Raw genomic sequence first — 18847 nt, forward strand, 5'->3', positions numbered from 1 at the left:
GCAGCATGTCAGGTTAATGGCATGCTAAGGTTTTTGTCACACAGTGACAAAATATCTCATCTTTCGTAATACGCATCTTAAGAAAGTCAGACGGGTGAGTCAGCAGTTAAACCTTTGGCCTATTGTCTATTTTTTAAATTTGAATTATTGTAGAATTGAGGTGAGGGTTCGGCAAGTTTATTGTTATTATTAGACTCGAAGACTGTTTATAGCAGGGGTGCCCAACCTTTTTTGACCAAAGACCTACTTTTCGACTATCCAGCCACCCACGATTGACCCGTTCCGGCACACGCGCGCATGTCCTGATGAACAAAAAACAAAAAAATTATTTTTCTGTTTTGTTCATCTTAGGGACAGATGAACAAAACAGAAAAATAAAGTAGACACAAAGGTTTGCCTACCTTTGTAGAGACCTGACACGGAGCCACGGGATGAAATTTTGCAGCGAAAGTGAGACTGATAGGATGCTAACAAAAAAATATATTATATTAATAGCACGCACACAGACACACAAATGTTTTGGGTTGGGTTTTTTTTTCCCCTCTACATCCTCATGATCATTTTTTCTGTCTCTCTGTCTGTTTGTTATTACGGACGCCGTATTAGAATTATCCATCCATTCTCTGAACCGCTTCATCCTGAACTGGTTGCCACCTAATCGCAGCTTCCTTCAATTATTTTAGCATAAACAATAAAAAATATTGCAGTTGGTCATTCGCCTTCAAGTGTATGTTTTTGCTTTTTCCCCAACTAAACGTGTTCCATAATATGCTAAAATGTCAAACGGATGCTGTGTAAGAATTATATGAATGGAATTTTTTATATTGATTTAACTTTCCAGCATCTAACAAAAAACAGATTTCATCGGCAGAAGTGATTCAGCATGGAAAATTTAAATGGAGCTGAAGCAGAAAATATCCCAAGATCCATCCCACAAAAGAAAAGATTTTGTTCAAAGGCTTATTTTTCCCTTTGTGCCAAAATGGCATTTCTCCCCAAACAAATGATCCAAATAATCCAAGAGAACCAAGTCGGCTTCTTGGCACCACTGAGCCATCCGGATGAGTTGGAATCCAAGCATTCACCAAACTTGACCTTTTGCTTTCTTTCTGTGCAGATAAAGCGTCTGTGTTTACACGCTGGGAGAGTCACCTTTAATTCTATTCTCATCACTCAGATTGAATTAATAGATTTTTACAAACACTACGTTGTGAAGAGACAAATTGTATTCAGGACGAGACTGAGGGCAGCGTGAAGAGGGCAGCTGCAGCAAATTAGGAACTATGAATTACAATACATCATCATCTACACATGATCATAAGATAAGATATCCTTTATTTGTCCCACACTGGGGAAATTTCATGCACTGCAACGGAGTTGCTCAAAAGTGTCATTGCTGCTCTGCATCTTCAAATGTTACAATGACGCTGGGGTCCGTGACGAGTGCCCAGTGAATGAGGAAATTCAGGAAAATAATTTTTGAAACTCTTCATTCCTTTCTTTATGCTGCACGATTAACGCTGCCGTCTAAACCTGACACAAAGGTCATAGTAAGGAAGGTGCCAGTGATAAGGGGAAAAAACATATCCATACACACACACATGTATGAAAACAGATTTTAAAGTACTGCATTCAGCCACAGATTTGTGTTGTAAAAGTAGGCCACGGTTTTTCGTGTTTTAATCTTTAAAGCAATCAAAATCAAATGTTTGTTCAATCAAGGGTAAACCTCTTAAAAGTGTTATGATTTGCAATCTGTTGCCTTTGACATTGTTGTTGTTGTTGAAGGCCAGTGTAGAAAAGTTAAGTACCATATTTGCGAACGTAACTAAAAAGGAAGGCTTTACAGTTCAGAGACAGTGATTCTAAAGGAATTACTTTTAAATAACAGTGACTACTAATACATAATATACTGTAATATATTTTGGAAGTCACTGTTTATTTCTGCATCGGGCCAGTATGCAGTTGCCCTCTGCCTTTCTATAGGATCTCTCTTATTATGACTGCGGTCCACGATGACTTCAAGCGGCAGCCATAAAAACAAAAGGAAATATACGTGGCAGCACAAACATTGACGTCAGGTTGTGTTTGAATGTCACCCGCTGTCACGTGTGGAACACAAGCCCCTTATAAACAAACAAGTCTTAAACGCAAGGCTGCAGTTCCTGGCATGCGCTCCCTGATTGGACGTTCGCCGGCCAGTCGCTCATTCCTTCATAATAATAGTCACACTCTGTGCTGTTCTGTACTCTTGTGGCGTCACGGCGTTCTCGGGAGACATTATTATAACAGGTCGCCGGGATCAAGGGCATTATGTTGAATATGACAATGAGATGTCACAAGACCAACTGTTTCCAGTCAACATATTGACTGAGAGGTACAAAATGGCACCGTTCTTTTCCCCTTGTGTACAGTACAGTGTTGGTGATTGTACAGCTCGTAATTTTTGTGGAAATGTCAAAAACACGAATACTTCAAAAACAGAAGTTATTTTTTGTGAACTGAGTAAAATGATTTTTTTTCTTCAATTCTGGTTCCAGGTTAAAGCTAAAAATCTAACTTTGATATCACTATCAGTGTTGACTGCCAAATTGCCTTCAGACATCATTAATTGGTCAGCATCAAGGACTAGTAGGGCATTACTTGTGCCAAGCAAGTCTCCATACTGTAAATAAAAACAATGCATTTGCTTGCTAAAGTTTGACTGGTGCTAAACCTGGCATCTTCAGAATTTCACATCAGAGCTCGATAAGACGGGGGTGTTTGTTCAAGTAAGAGCTTTCTCACTTTCTCACCTTGTGTTTCCTAGAAAATCTGCTGGACCTCTTACTTGGAAAGCCCGACAATCCATGTGACCCGGGTCCTTTCAACTCTGGCCAGGATCGGACCATTCGGCATACCAGAACCGCTCAGGTGGGTGCTCTGAGGTTATCGCAACAGCTCAGAGTTTCCACTACGACTGTAGTTACATTATTAACTACTTGGGAAGCGATTCCGAGTGGCTCCTTTTTTTGGCATCATGTGGCTCAGGTGGTACCAGCTGGTGTGATATTTGGGCCAACACGTGCCAATATCTGCCAAGCACAAGCAAGACTAAGCAAACGACGAATGCAGGATGACCATTGAAAGTATTTTCAATATAAATATCTTTGCATTTATCATAAACAGAAGACTGATCTTTTTCCTGTGGGATTTGAGCACAATGTGTGCTTTGGCTCAGTTGGGAAGAACTAAGCGCTCTGTAGTTTAGCCTTGTCAGTCTGCTCGATGACATACTTGTGCAATCATTGTCGTGTCTGCATTTTTGGATGCATCCTATCTCTTCCACTTAATCAGAAAATATTGTGCAGGTGTACCATACGTTATGTCCTGTAAGTGACGTTCTGAAAACATGAGTCATGATTTTATTTCAAGTACGCAAATGAACTCCAGGATTTGGGAACATCTACTTTTCCGCTTGGGAGGATTTGTGGTAACAGTATGGATCCACCACCTCTTCCCAGTTGAGTCAGAACATTTGAACTGTAACATGATATTTTGAATACTTTGTTCCATGGTTTCAGGGTGTATGTTGGCAAAAAACCCAAAATGGGAGCATTCAAAGTGTGGAATGAGGTTTAGGAGATGAAGGGGAGCCTCCATCTTCCCTGGCTGATGAGGTGACTGGACCTTTGGATATCAATCTGAAGTGTTTTGTGAACACTTTTACCCATGCCCAACTCTGCAGTCTAATGCATGATTTTATTTTGTACAATCTAGATCAAGGGTGCCCATTAAGATAAGAAAAGATAAGAAAACCTTTATTAGTCTCGCAATGGAGAAATTCCCAATTCACAGCAGCACAGTTATGAAAGGAAGAAGTAGAACAACAAAATATAGGAGCTGCTGGAAAGGCAGCCACTCTCGCGGCGCCATTTTGAAGTCAAAATAACAAAACACAACACATAGGACACAGACAGTCGTGCAATCTTCACCAATTTTCTGCATACACTTTGTTGTCTGAAGCAGTTATAGATGAAAGAGGAGAGGATCAAAGTGTCCTTTCTCCAGTGGATCAGAGACGTCATGCTGAAAATGTGCACACGTCTGCTACAAGCTAAGTTTTGAAAGCAAACACGAAGCTGTAGCGTCCATTGACGAAAAGAGATTAGTTCACTTCTCCTGTCCCACGTAATCCGCTTCAAACTCCAAGCCGCGACTCCCAGCTCCGGATTACGTCGATCCTGATCTACCGGTAGATCTAAAACAGGTCACAAGTAGATCCGAAGAGAGTCCAGGAGAAAAAAAAAAAACAACCATTTGTGTGTCTTTGTACATGTTAGTAGTATATTTTTTTGTGTTAATGTACGCTGCACCATAATACTCCTATCAGTCTCCTTTTCACAAAATAAATATTTAAAAAATAAAATAAAGCAGGTAAATCTTGAATTTACGGTGGCGCGTGATGACGTCACCGGAAGTTGTTTGCGCTCAGCAGTCTGCAATTGCAGCTTGTGATCAGAGCTGTTGCGATCTATCTTTTATTCTCATTACATTATTCTCATTCAGAGTTTGCTTCGTGTACAATTCACCGAGGGCACGGGCAAAGAATAGGAACCTAGGAGGGCCCAGGGAAGCACTTTATAACGGTACGTGTGAGCTACGACAGTTAACAGGCTGCAAAAGTGCATCACCTGCCTCAGTTTCAGGCTGTTTCTCATCATGGTGTGTGTGTGTGTGTGTGTGTGTGTGTGTGTGTGTGTGTGTGTGTGTGTGTGTGTGTGTGTGTGTGTGTGTGTGTGTGCGCGTGCCGGTAAGGGTAGATCCCGTGAGGTTAGTTGATCGAAAAGTAGATCTTCGGTCCAAAAAGTTTGGGCACCCCTGATCTAGATCATTATGTTTCACAGCTAATAAACCCCCTAAATTTACTCAACAAGACATTTACATTTTACATGAGAAACTAACAGGTTGGATGTATGATGTACAAATGAATTTCTCAATTAAATGAGTTTCGCTTTCTTTTTGTACTGTCTCAGCCTGGTTTGTACAGTCAGCTAAACTCATCTTCTACACCGCGACTCTGAAGACGTTCCTCTTGGTCCACAGGTTTAATAAAGCAGAAATAGGTGAAACTGTAACATACAGTACGAGGCGATATTGCTTTCAATTCACAACCAACTAAATAAGCTAACATTACCTGAACTGCTATAGTAACAAGACATCATTGTACTTACGCAATTAGCAAGCGCTAGCATAAATCTTAACATTTTTTATGCACGTCGCCGAACAGCATTTTCTTACATAAAGCGTCACAGAACTGTTCATCGGTAACAACAAAAACGTGTACATACCCACGATGTTATTAAAGGCGTAAGATGTGTGTAGATTGTGCTGGATTCGACTCGACCACCATTACGTTTCCTTCTTGTTGACGATCTTTCGCTTTACTTCCTGCTCCCGTGTCTGCGGCTTCCACTTTGATTACGTCACTTCCGGTTACGAACTCCGCTGTTCTTAGTGTAACTGAAATGCAATATTTGAAGTTAAATTGACTTTAAATTGCGAACAGAACACTTTCATTGTGCGACTGAACTGAATGAACTTTTTGACAATATTGGAATTTATTAAGATGCACTGGTATGTTAATTGTCATTTTTGAGAGCTTTCTCAACATACGCAACTTTGAGATACAACCTCTGTTTGGTGACTGTTTAATGCCACTCCCAATTGAAGTTTAGTATCAAATGCTCATTAAACCTTTACTGTATTAGCTTAATGCTAATGCTAACACATAAGGGGGAACTAATGTATAACCCTATAAGTGTCAGCTTTTTTTAACCACAAATGTGCAGAAAAAAAATTGACATTCAATATAATAGTCACAGTCATCTATTATTTATCCTCGTCAAGGAGCTGAGACGTCTATACTGTACAAACGTGCACGTATAGATCCGTCTGTCTGCTGCATGCTGCTCCCAAGTGACCTCAAGTCATTTACATCACAAGCACAGTCACTGAATTAAACTTGTATTTCTAAGGATCACTGTAAAGGGGTTAAGCAACTGGGGAAGGAAAGAGAGAACAATGGGCACAACAACAACTGCATCAGTCCCATGATGACCCCAACGATACTGGTACACCTCTTCTGCCGATGAAAACAAACAAATAACGAAACAACAGCGTATGCTAAACTACCTTGACACAGCGAATGTGTCTTCAGAAAATCCGACCAATAAATGCCACATTGTAGCGGACTGGCCTCCAAGTAGGTCAAACCAGTGGTGGTGTATATGTCTATCTAAAACAGCATGACGCATAAGAATGTTCCATTTAAAATGCAGTCGTGACTAAAGTGACTGTGCGGTGTGGCACATGCGAGAGGCATACAGACTATGAAATCACCAAAGCAACGAGGCACAACATCAAACTTCCATGCCCTCGCTTACACCGTTTGAGGTTGCTCCAGCTTGTCTCTCTGAGCGAAAATGGGTCACATGCTGCAGTGAGTGGCGAGGATAAGGGCAGTCTTAATAATAGGAACCGAAGGCGTTGTATGTACAGGGTGTCCCTGAACTCTGGATAGTGGTGACATACTGTAGGGCAACAATGTGGCATTAGAGCAGCGAGTTCATGTGAATCTTGCAAACACAGGGCATCGACCTTTGCTTCACAAATGTTGCAAATCATATTAAAGTTACATTCTGGAGGAATAAAATGAAATGTATTTTCTTGAAAATAAAGGGGGGAAATGGACCCATGCTATTCGCAGGGGGTTAGGAATAGCCAAAATTCACATAGAATTGATGGCCATTACAAATGCATTTGGATTTATTTTTGTTTTGTTTTTTTAGACAGAACCCTAAAAAGGTTTTTGAAAAATAACTTTGCTCGTTGAAACACACACTCATAATACAGTACTTTATGAAAATATAGAGTCATAACACAGTGAAATGGAATGGAAAGAATTAAACAACAAATCATGATTTACTGCTGCAAACCAATTCATTGTCCTTCTCCTTCTGGTCTGCCTATGGTGGCCACCAGGAGGCAGTATAATATAGTAATGCCATTACAAATGAAGAACAGTAGTACTGTACTACAATTCTAAGTGACTCACGAAGATGCTATAATTTTAAGTTGGGTCAACTGTATCTCGAGGTACAACTGTATGTTGGGACACAGCGAGTCGCAAAAACAACTGTATTGATGTCCCTTTCAGAGTCTTTTTTTTTTCTTCCCAATGCCATCAGAAGGATATCGGTGACGGAAAAAAGAAATTGAACTTTTCACGCAACTTTGTCCCAACTGTTCAGTAACAATATGGCAAAGTAGAAGCACTACCACACCCATTAATCAAAGAGAAATAGAATACACATTGAGAGCTCACGTTATTGGTTTTGTTTCAACCCCATATTACTCTTGTTCGATTCAAAATGTTACTCGAGAGTCCGTGAATGTTTTATGACATAGCTTATTTCTATTTTCTTTTCAAAAAAATGACAACCATGATACTAATAATAGAAATTGTCATTATTGTTATCCCAGTACGATTATAACATGCCCTCACAGATACAGAACTGAACTGTCCAGAACATCAAAATTATTACCCCCCCCCCCCTAAAAAAAGAAGCCATTTTAACTAGTCCAAAATATACAGCGTTTGCACAAGGCAAAGAGAAGCAGGGACAGACACTTGTCGACACACTAAGAGTTGCATCATTTAAAACATCATGCCCACCTTCTCTGTATTTCAGTACTATTTGACAGGTCAAAGGATAGGGTTGAAGCGAAGTGGGGCTGTGGGGGGGGGGGGGATTTTCACGATCCAGTTTTTCTGGCACAGGAAAATGTTTTACAAGCATGCAGGATCTCTGTTAATTACTATGCAAAGTCTGACAAGTCCATCACAAGGCGCTATTTACAGTATGTATGAATGTGTACGTGTGTGGTGATTTATGATCATGGCTACACAAGAACTAACTTGCAAGGTAAAAAAAAAAAATCGCACCAAAGATAAAAGGGAGTGAGAGGGTTAGTAGGGACAAAGCTGATTTTGATTATATTCAGGAAATCTAAAAGCTGCGGCAAGGAAAAACTTATCACAAAAAAAGTTTGGAAAGGGGTGGAAAATTTCTATTTGAGGTTAAGCGGCGGAATTTTGAAACCACTTTAAATTCTTTCCATAAACTTTGGGAATCAGGGTAAATTAAGCGAAAAAAATGTCGCATTTGCACATAAGTGTCAAATTGAGCAGATACAAAAAATATTTCGCCTTGCCCACGTGCAAGTCTACTTTGATTGTTTCATTGTCCGTCCGTCCCCCCACCCACCCACCACCCACTGGATTAGCCACATTTCTGAGGCTTGCACTCTTACCTCGAACCATGGCTCACCATTGAAGGGGGAGGGGGGGAACTATATAAATCTATGTGCAGCCTGTTTAAATCCGCTCATAATTGGCACCCACTGAAATGCATTGGGGGATTAAAAAAAACAAACAAAAAAAAACCTGGCACATATTTTTTTTTAACTCTCCCTACTATTTTTCAAAAACAAGGGTTGCCCCACCCCCCACCACAAAAAAAAAACAATACCAAAAAATTGATTGGATTATTTCCATTTGGTCCCATAGAACGTTTCCAACTTCAAAAATTCCTGGCATTTTGCAACCCTCATCACTCACACAAAGAGGAAGCTCAAGAGGAATCAAATGAATAGAAATAACAAGTAAATTTGTTTTATTTCCAAAAAAAGTTATTTACATTATGTACAGAAACACACCCCACAGAACATACAGTAACACTCTGCACAAAAACAGTCATGTGCAATGTGATCGGGACCGCTTCCAAATGTACAGTGTATCAGTAATCTCATTCAGCAGCAGAAAGGCACACTTGTTGGTCAGTCACCCCAGACATACAATTACTGCATCTAAGAAGCCATTCAACTCTATTATGGGATGTGCTATGATAAATAACATTGGTCTTGCAGTGCTTCAATTTTGTTTTCCATAAATTAAAAAAAAAAAAAAAAGAAAAGACACATTTAAAATGTACAGTACAGAGACTACAATAGCTGGTGTATTTCCACTGACAGACGTTCTACCTCATTTAAAAGAACATTCCGTAACTCTCGAGTGATCTTCCAAAGACCGCATTGACCTCAGTTCCCTGCCTGGCCTCTCAAGGCAAGAGCAAGAGCTCCAAGTTTCCAGGAACCAACAATTTCAGGTGCACTTTAAAATGTCAGATCACCTCAAACCTCTCCCATTGTGCGCGGATCCTTCCTCCTCCGTTTGAAAAAGTGCTCAGATAAAGCGAAGGCTCGCTTTAGCAATGTTGGGTCCCCATGGTCATGGTGCATCAATTTGTAAGAAGCGTCAGGGCCTTACATGGGCAGCCTGTGCATGAAGAAAAGAAAAAAAACTTGAGTGGAATAATCCACTGCTTTTTTTTCTCTACACAAGGCTCATTTAAGGATAAATAAATAAAATGTAAAAAGTAGCCCAAATACAAGACAAGACGGCAAATGAAGAGCAATATACTGGCAAAGGGAAAAAAAAGAAAATAGAAGTAACGCTGGCAAAAGCGGAAGGAGAGAAGTCCAGGCAGTGCTGGCAAATTAAGTTACAGTCATAGCCAAGTTGGCGAAAGAAGACGCAATACACTGGTAAAGAATTGTGAGCAAAGCTGGCAAAAGTAGAGGAAGTTGAAATGCAAATAGGAAGAAAATGGCAATCACAGGACATATGCTAGATAAAGAAGGGCAAGTCTAAACAAAGCTGGCAAAAAAGGGAAAGGCCAATCAGTGTTGGCAGGTAAGTTGGAGTAGTACGAGCAAGTTGGCAAAGTCAGATGGAAAAAAAAAAACTGAAACTAGATTATAAAACTTGGTTGAAAAGGTTTGATAAAAGGCTCCCGATTTGGTTTCTTACCGTTTTCTTGGTTTCACTTCCCAGCCGTCGCGACACTTGACAAACGTTAGCGATTCACCGGGTGAAATTTCGGTTTTCAACGGGTCCTGGGCACAGAAGGTAAACCTGCAAAAAACCAAGAATCCATTAGCGGACATATTTAACATCAACTGTGTGTTCACCACCCATCCATCACCACCACTCACTTCTTCTGAGTTTCTCCGGCTTTCACGCGAATCCGTCGGACCTCCAGCACAGGTTTGGAAGGATTGGGATTCCAGGCCCAGAAGCTCTTCTTGATCTTCCTCCACACAGAGTACAAGGACTCGGCGTCACCTTCCCAACTCAGGTGGATCCTTAGCAGGTCGCCGATGTCTTGTTCGGTGAACACCAAGAAGGTGTTGGTCAAGTTCAAGCCGATGGAGTTGTCGTGCCTATGCGACAAAAAAACGTAGTGAACAGAGTTAGACTTAGTCTGCTTACCGAGCAACATTGTTTGGAGGTACTTTAAACGTGGCACTCACACGTCAACAAAGATGTCTTCCGTGTCATTATGAGCGCCGATCAACTTGACGTGGAATATCGGGTCCGCGTTGTCCGCCTGCTTCCTGTTGAACACGTGCATCTTCATCTGGTAGTGGTAACCTTTAAGAGAACGCAGTTGGTGTTAATGATTTGACAAGTCATTCATGTGCAATCACGCGACTTTAGGTTAATAATAACAAGACGCAATAAAGAGGCGGGGTGTGCTGTTACTCGGGATGTTGAGGGAAATTTTTTAAATAGCTTCTTGAACCAGGCTATTTTTTGAAGAAAAAAAAAAGGACGTAGAAGCTCGACAGGTAAAGCAAAATAAGCAATGTGGGTCAGGTGACAAAAGGAGGAGATGTTAGGGAAATGAGTTGGTCAGGGAAAACTAGCCGAAGCTAACCTAGCAATAGAATATGTAAAGGCAATGCTGTCAAAAGAAGTCGAAGCCAAGTTGCCAAAAGAAAACAAAAATAGAAAAAATGGTGGCCAAAGTAGTTGATGCCAAGCTGGCAAAAAATAAATAAAAATGGAGGGTAGTTTGGGCGAAGGTGTAGTACTTGGTCTGGCAAAACAAGGTGAAGCTAACAAGGCTAGCAAAAAAGATTACAAGCAATGCTGACAAAATAAGTCAAAACTACGTTGCCGAAAGAAAAGGTTGAAGCAAAGGTGGTCAAATGAGTCGAATCAGTGCTGGCAAAAGAAGTAGAACATATACCTGCACTAGCAAAAGGAAAAAAAAAAAAGAAAAACAGGCAAAATAATTATTTGCTAGCAGAAAGAAAAAAGTGAATGGAACACGAGCAAAACCAAGTCTTTGCTAGCCAAAAAAATTATAAAAAAATAAAATAATATTTTAAAAAAAAAAGGCTAAAGGGAATGCAAGCAAAATAGGTCTTCTATCCAAAAAAAAAAGGGCTTCTACTTTTTTGCCTGTAAATTTGTACTGGTACTTATTGGCCAGCATTATTTTATCTTACCCTGAGCTTTGAATTATTTCCCTCGCATTTATTTTGTCAGGATACTTGTACCAATTCTTTTGCAAGCATGACGAACTGTGACTTCTTGTACCACCATTGCATTCGACTTCCACTTTGTCAGCTTTACTGGCAAAAAGAGGCGGAAGTCAAAGCAATGCTGGCTTCCTGTTTGAACAAGACGCAATAAAGGTCCGAGTATCGAAGCGCAATACCGGGAAATGACGACTCACCTCCAAAGGGAGTGTCGGCACGCGTCTTCAGGTACATTTTGCTGTTGCGTCTCTTGCGCATCTTGCGGGCCTCGTAGCCAATGTTGTTGCAGCGGTTTTTGCGGCAGCTCAGGCAGATGCCCTTCTTGAAGCGGTCCGGGTCGGTGCACTGGTACGCGAAGCTCACGTGGTCCCGGTTCATCAGCGAGTCAACAAAAAGGTGGACAGCTCGCTCGTGCTCGCATTTCATCACATCCATGAAGTCTGGATCAAGGAGCGTGGAGGACGCCGGCATTAAAAACAGATGGACGAAGGGAGTCAAGCTCACCGATTTCCAGCCCGACTTACTTCCAGCCATGGCCAGCACGTCGCCCAATGAGCACCCGGGTTGGATTTCGCCTCCGTTGGGGTAGATGTCAACGTCCCCGATGGGCTGTTGGATCCCGATGCTCACTCCTAAAGCTTCGCGGTTGTACGTGTGGAGGACGTCCACAAAGTCTGCATCATCCGGGGAAAGGCGCTTCTCCTGCTCCACGCCCTCAAACATCGGCCCCGCTGGGTCCAAACCTAATCGGAATGACCACGCATCAAACCGAATAGGTTAAGTCAGGGCAAGACTCTAAAGTGGGGTACACTTATATCAAGTGTCAGGCATTCCCCCAAAAATTGAAGAGTGCAAAGACCCATTTAGAATGTCGCTAGAAAGATAATCCTGAGCGACTATAGCATGGTGCGGTTTGTTAAGAATTATTATTTTTTCCTTCCCTGAGCTGCTCAGACAACAATCACATTTGTATTGTCAACAGCGAGTTCAATATTAATGATGCTTATGCATGCCCAAGACAGCCAAGCAACAGATTTATGATTTTGACAGGAAAGGCCCCATTTTTTTGGTAGCCGTTATCGCCGAGTCTTCATTCCCTGAGGTGCATATCATGCAAATTTCTAAATGTGCTCAATATTGACAATGGCAAATCATGCGCGTGTTCAAACTTCATCATCAAAGCGGTGAAGATTGCACGACTGTCTGTGTCCTATGTGTTGTGTTGTGTCGTGTTATTTTTGTTATTTTGACTTCAAAATGGCGCCGTGAGAGTGGCTGCCTTTCCAGCAGCTCCTATATTTTGTTGTTCTACTTCTTCCTTTCATAACTTTGCTGCTGTGAATTGGGAATTTCTCCATTGCGAGACTAATAAAGGTTTTCTTATTTACAATCATAACTTCTTGTAGGTGGTTAAGACCGAGCTCAATTTTGCCAAGAGCAAATCCTTACGTGATAGTTGACACAGAGTTTGGCGGAAGAATAGCTAATTATCATTGTGTGTGTGTGTGTGTGTGTGTGTGTGTGTGTGTGTGTGTGTGCATGTGCGTGTGTGTGCATGTGATGGTCATCTGGAGCATGCGTGCGATAGCACGCACATACTATAAGGAGCAGTGAGCAAATTTGTTTTCCTCCTCCTATGGCGTCACTCACATTTTCAAACTCGGTATGCTTTAAGAGACGACCTCTGCACAACATACCTGTGATTCTCCCCACGGATCCTCGCGCATGTGTACCAGCATATCCCGCGACGTGAGCCCCTAAACTGTAACCAATCAGGTGCACCTTCTCCAGAGGCAAATCCAGCTCATCCTGTAAAAGAAAAAAAAAATAATGACGACATCGGCAGCTGCGACAACGAACAAATGCCGGTTGTTAGCCAGCCACGCTCAGTTCACATGGACAAGGCTTTCTTCCACGCTACACCGCCTTTGCCATCTGTCTTGGCGGAATACTCTTTGTCCACCCTTACAGCATGGAAGCAGCCCAAAATCCCTTTCTGGCTTGGCATTCTGTGGACTGGTCCCGTTTTAATATGGTACCAGAGCAGCATTTGATTGATTGAGTCAGTGTGAGCTAGAGTTTCAGGGTACTGATGTGATGGTACTTCAATACAGGGTACATCCATCCATTTCCTCATTAGGGTAACGGGAGACCTGGAGCTTATATCTGGTGACACCCTGGACTGGTCTAAAACCAATCACGGGACAAAGAAAAACAACCACTCACTTTGACATCCAAGGACAATTTGGAGTCTTCAACTAACATTCTTATTTGTCAAACGGAGGCGGATGCTGTGAGGCAGAACTGCGAGGCAGACGTGCAAACCACGAGTGCACCATGCCATTTTCAATCCTTTTTTTTTTGTTATCTTTTTCTAAGATCATGGATCTCATGAGATGTACATGATGTGTAATGTTCCTTGGGACTTTTTTTCTCTTTATTTAAACATGAGGCTCATTCTTGAGCAGGTCTGCATGAGGCCTTCAGGAGCATTACAATTTCAGGTGACATTTTGCCAAGTACCTGAAGCCAGTCGAGCATGGTGGCGATGTCCTTGCCAACGGTGTGTGTGTAGTTGACGGCATCCTGGTACAGCTGCTGGGCCATGGAGATCCAGTCCACTACAACCACATTGGCCTCGGTCTCACGCTTCATGACGGCGGCCACCAGTTTGTGCATCCAGCTCTCAAACATACCGCTCATCTAGATAAGAAAACACGCAGGCGCTACCTTTAATCCGGACCCTTTTTTGTACATCTGCCTTTTTTTTTCCATTCTGACAAATGGAAAAATGGTCTTTCAACTGACTGTCCAGCCGTGGATGATGAAGATGGTCTTGGCTGTGGCGTTGAAGCCGCACTCTTGCAGACAGTCCTTGTTTCCAGCATTTAGGTAGCAGCCCTTCTGGTCCAGATCCAAACTCTTCCTCATGTTGTACTTGACGGTGACATCGACACTCTCAGTTGGTGACTCATCTCCACCTAAGCAGAAGTTCAAAGTGAAGACCAAACGCGCAGCGCAATCCAACAATGCATGTAGAACACAGTAAGTCCCTCAGGTGCTTTTTTTGGTAACGGATCTAAAGTCTCCATCTTCAGTTGTAAAAATTTATGAAGAAATATGATGGAATGATCAAGTATTCTATTTTTTGGTGGGGCTCAGCATGCCTTAAGAAAACTCTACTCTTTGCAGGCATGTTTAATTAAGGCTTTCAGAAAATATGCCCTGGAAATGCACCCCCAGTCAGCAAATACACAAAAGTAGTCCACATTTTGAATGAAATCAAACTGGAAGTCTGCCATATTGAGTTGAAGGCACGATTGGGGGGAAACATTTTCAAGCTGGTACTTTGGAATATTGCAAGATAATTATTTGAAAGATTTTCAGAAAGTTTGATGGTGATATAAAAGATTAGCTACCAAAAAAAACAAAAACAAAAAAAAAACAACGGGGTGCCCATCGCTTCTGACATTCATTTGGCCAACTGGATCAAATGAGAAAGCTGTCTAGGTTTCCCCGCCCAAAGCTTGAAAGCCACTTAGATGAAATAAAACCAAATTGATTAGAGGTCACGTCTTCTACACAGCTGCAGCAGCCATATTTCTGCATAATTACACATCATTATGACACTCGCACGTCTGCCCTGCATTATTATATTTCCAATGGGAGTGTGCATGTTGGAGGGGGAAAAAAAGAAGCTCTGGCAATACAATGACATTCCTAACTCTCTATGCAAATGCAATGAAAATTGAGCAAATAAAAATATTACAGTCTGTTGGGTTCGTTTGACTATGAAAATATAAAGTACATGTCTTTTGTTAGACAAACTGCTTCGAAACGGACCAATGAAATCGACCGCTGCGCCGCTGGAAATGTTCCACGAAGAAGCCAAAATTAATTCGGCGTAAAACGTGAATAGACACCTGATTTCCTTGTCAGTGTGTCAAACGTGGCGAGTCCCACTTTGCATTTGTCTCATAAAGGGCACGTCGCTTACTTGGCATGTGAATGGATCCATTCCCGTTTTTCTGCTCCACTCAACCCGGCGCACTTGCTCCGTTTCTAATTAATTATTTACCCTTGGGATATAAAAAGGCGGAAACGAGCGGATTGACACGCTTATTGGAAATATAAAAATCCACGCACGAGTTGATCAATGAATGGACGTGGGCGTAAAAAAAAATCTTACCGTTTTGTCCCTGCGTAAAGGCAGCAGCGCACAGCAGAAGAATCCACAGCCAGTGGGTTTTATGATTCATTTGAAAGCCGAGTTTTTTTGTTTTAAAAGCGTCTTTGTGTGGTGGCGGAGGCACAAAAAGAATACGAAAAAACGGCTTTGGTGCGTCTTGATCGGTCAGTCCGTGGCTGGTCGATATGGTGCGATGCGGCCTCACTCCGGTAACCAACGCAAAAATGTATGAACGAGCGTCAAGGCGCTCATTAGAGTTTTAAATAGTTTCCTCCGGGGTTCAGTCATCTGATCATGGGCTGATCTACCAAGGCTCTGATTGGTCAAGCCCCCGTTTGTTTACGTCGGGGCGTGGCCTATTTGAATGAAGACGTAGTAAGACGTACTTCTCACGTTAGGCTTAGAGAGGTATTTGCAACCATCACACACACACACGCACACACACACACGCAGACACGCACAGACACGCACACGCGCGCGCGCACACACACACATGCACACGGAGAAAGGGAAGGCGTGTTGCATTGAAGGAAGGTCATGTATTTGTTGCCAAACAATGTGTAGAATGAACACATGACTGGGGCGGGGAGACGGACATGCTTTTAACATGAAATCCCATTGGCGACTACAATAGCAGCCTGCACTTTAGCTGGAATGTCTTAAAAGCTTCATATCGAATGATGGGGACCCGGTGGTGGTGGTGTTGGTGGTGCTGCAGTGTTGTGGGGGCACCATCCCCCATGAAAGTCACCCCCCAACCCCCACGACCATCCTCCTCCTCCTTTCTTTGCTTGGTCTTTCGCCAAACCATCAGCTTAGTTCACTTTCAATTGATGAGCCGGAGAATGGGCGCTACAATAACAATACTACTGTGTGTGCGTGTGTGTGTGTGTGTGCGCGTGTGTGTGTGTGTGTGCGTGTGCGTGTATGTGTGTGTGTGTGTGGGTGTGTGTGCGCGCGCACGCGTGTCTGGGCAGGCATCATCAGTCACCAACGGGGAAGTGTCACCTGCCACCATGGCGGTCCACTGCTCCTATATGGCCAAATTGTTAGTCAGATTTGTACGGGGTGAATGAGGATCGACATTGCTTTTTTTCTTTGGCAACATGAGTTGGCACAAAACCATTGAACAATTATCTCTACATCACACTGTGGAGTAGTGACTTACATGGTTGACTTGTATGCATCTGGTGTGGGGTCATTTCACAGTCAGGTCTCCGTTTGTAGAGACGGGATAGAGTTATGATGTTCAATTTGATGGTAACATCCATGCAATCTTTCTGTAATTTGAAAAACAATGAATGGCAAATCAGTGTGTGTTCATGTTTTTGTTAATACCACATATGAGTTATATAGTTCCTCCTGAACCCCACTTCTTTGGCAGACCTGGCTAAAAAAATGTGTTTGTACAGTATGTGTGATCAGATTTTTTTTTTTGCATTTGTGAACATTTTTGACCTACATCAGAGAGAAATATTTGCCATTTAACTGGCAAAAGAAAGAAGAAAGCAAGTTACGTCGGGAAAATAAGAGGAAGTGTAAGAGATGCAGGTCAAAGAAGTGGTCATAGATCGTAGGTGGTAGCAGAAGAAGAGGGGGCTGTCAAATGAGGCTACGCTTGTGAAAGAAGTGGAAGAAGATATGATGGCAAAATAAGCAGAAGATAGGATACTGGCACATAAGTTGTCAAAAAATAGTAGAAGTTATGCTGGATGTAAAAAGGAAATAAAAGCCATGTTGGGAAATGGGCAAAAAAAAAGTAGAAGCTGTGCTTGCAAAAGAAGCAGTAGGAGGATGATGGCAAAAGAAATAGAAAGTTGATGGCAAAAGAAGTAGAAGCTAGAAGCTATACTGGTGAAAGAAATACAATTTGACGCCCTGCTGGCAAAAGAAAGGGAAATGGAGAGGCTCTGCTGGCGAAGGACATAAGTGACACTTGCTGGGAAAAAGTAGAAGTGATGCTGGCAAAACAAGTGGAAGAAAATAAAATCCATCACTTTGTCAGTTGACATCATTCAATTATCAACTTTGCACATTTGTGATGAAGACAGGATGCTCTTTACGAGCATTAAACGTCTTTTTTTTTTTTTTTACCATATACGCGAGAGACTCTTCCAAAATAATGTGCCCTATTTATGCAAGGGTCAAGTGCGAATGTATTAATAGAATTTACAGCTTGTGAAATGATAGCAGAATGAGCGCGCGACTGTATCTCGGTAGAGGGTTGATATGTGGATGAGATTATGATATGTAATACGACGTGGCACTAGAGCCACCCCACACTCTTCCATGAAAACAAATGGAGGAAGCATATCTTTGCGTTCTCGAAATTACGCATTGTATTAGGTAATGGAGACATCCTCTTTCTGTTCTACATCACGTTACCTTTTGGGAAACATCCCACAATGTTCAATAGAAAACTCTTTTTGGGGTCTGATGATCTGATGACTTTCATTTGCGTCAAGTTAAAATTATTTAGTTCTTTTTTTTTTCCAAGAATTCTTACTGTGCTCAACGATGACGCCCGGTGAGTCGTTAAGACTCCCTCGTGCACGTACGAGGCACAGTGGTCGATTGGGTATAACTAAATGAGTGGCTGAAAGGGTTTTCGTGTATCAGAGCAAAAATTTTTGTACATTCAAAATATGTTTCTGATAAAACTAAACAGGCGTCATGGTGATATATATGTTTTAGTTATCATACATTCTCAGAAAACATAATTATTCGTATTTCTTGGATTAAATGTTTCATTTTGAGCATGCAATGAAGAAAGTACTTGCTTCCCAAAAATGCTCGAAAGATTCACTTCTTTAATAAAGGACAGATATAGTATTAAGAAAGCGAAACAGTATCTACATGACCTTAGGAAAGAGGAATAACATCTACAGATTCTTGCTTGAAATAACATTGGATGATATTGAACATTTATTTGGTCATCCTTCCGTTTTCTATATGACTTGATCTCATGAGGGTAGCAAATGAGTTGTAGCCTTTATTCCACCTGATTTTGGGTGAGAGGCGGGAATATTATATGATATTATCCATCGATCCATTTTCTAATCTACTTTACTCACATTTGTCGCGGGCGTGCTGGAGCCTATTCCAGCCATCTTTGGGCAGGAGGCGGGGTACACCCTGAACCGGTTGCCAGCCAATCGCAGGGCACACAGAGACAACCATTCACACTCATAGTCTCACCTAGGGCCAATTTAGAGTGTTCAATCA

The 18847-nt window shown here is 41.9% G+C and overlaps 1 protein-coding gene across 2 annotated transcripts; it reads right to left on the reverse strand.

Moving 5' to 3' along the window:
* Nucleotides 1-8700: 8700 nt before the first annotated feature.
* Nucleotides 8701-15949, reverse strand: lipg (lipase, endothelial). Of its 2 annotated transcripts, XM_086111496.1 has the most exons (10): nt 15623-15938; nt 14242-14414; nt 13957-14136; nt 13131-13242; nt 11958-12176; nt 11631-11873; nt 10417-10537; nt 10099-10326; nt 9914-10018; nt 8701-9379 (listed from the first exon to the last, which is right to left on the reverse strand). In XM_086111496.1, the coding sequence occupies exons 1-10, from the start codon at nt 15690-15692 to the stop codon at nt 9367-9369; spliced, it is 1464 nt and encodes a 487-aa protein (XP_085967622.1). In that variant the 5' UTR covers nt 15693-15938; the 3' UTR covers nt 8701-9366. The 2 variants fall into 2 exon arrangements, with proteins under 2 accessions (XP_085967622.1, XP_085967621.1); XM_086111495.1 differs by having other exon boundaries at nt 11631-12176; nt 15623-15949.
* Nucleotides 15950-18847: the final 2898 nt, after the last annotated feature.

This window comes from Hippocampus guttulatus, chromosome 5 (assembly GCF_054856545.1).
Source record: "Hippocampus guttulatus isolate MCC_2025c chromosome 5, RoL_Hgut_1.0, whole genome shotgun sequence".
Lineage (NCBI taxonomy): Eukaryota > Metazoa > Chordata > Actinopteri > Syngnathiformes > Syngnathidae > Hippocampus > Hippocampus guttulatus.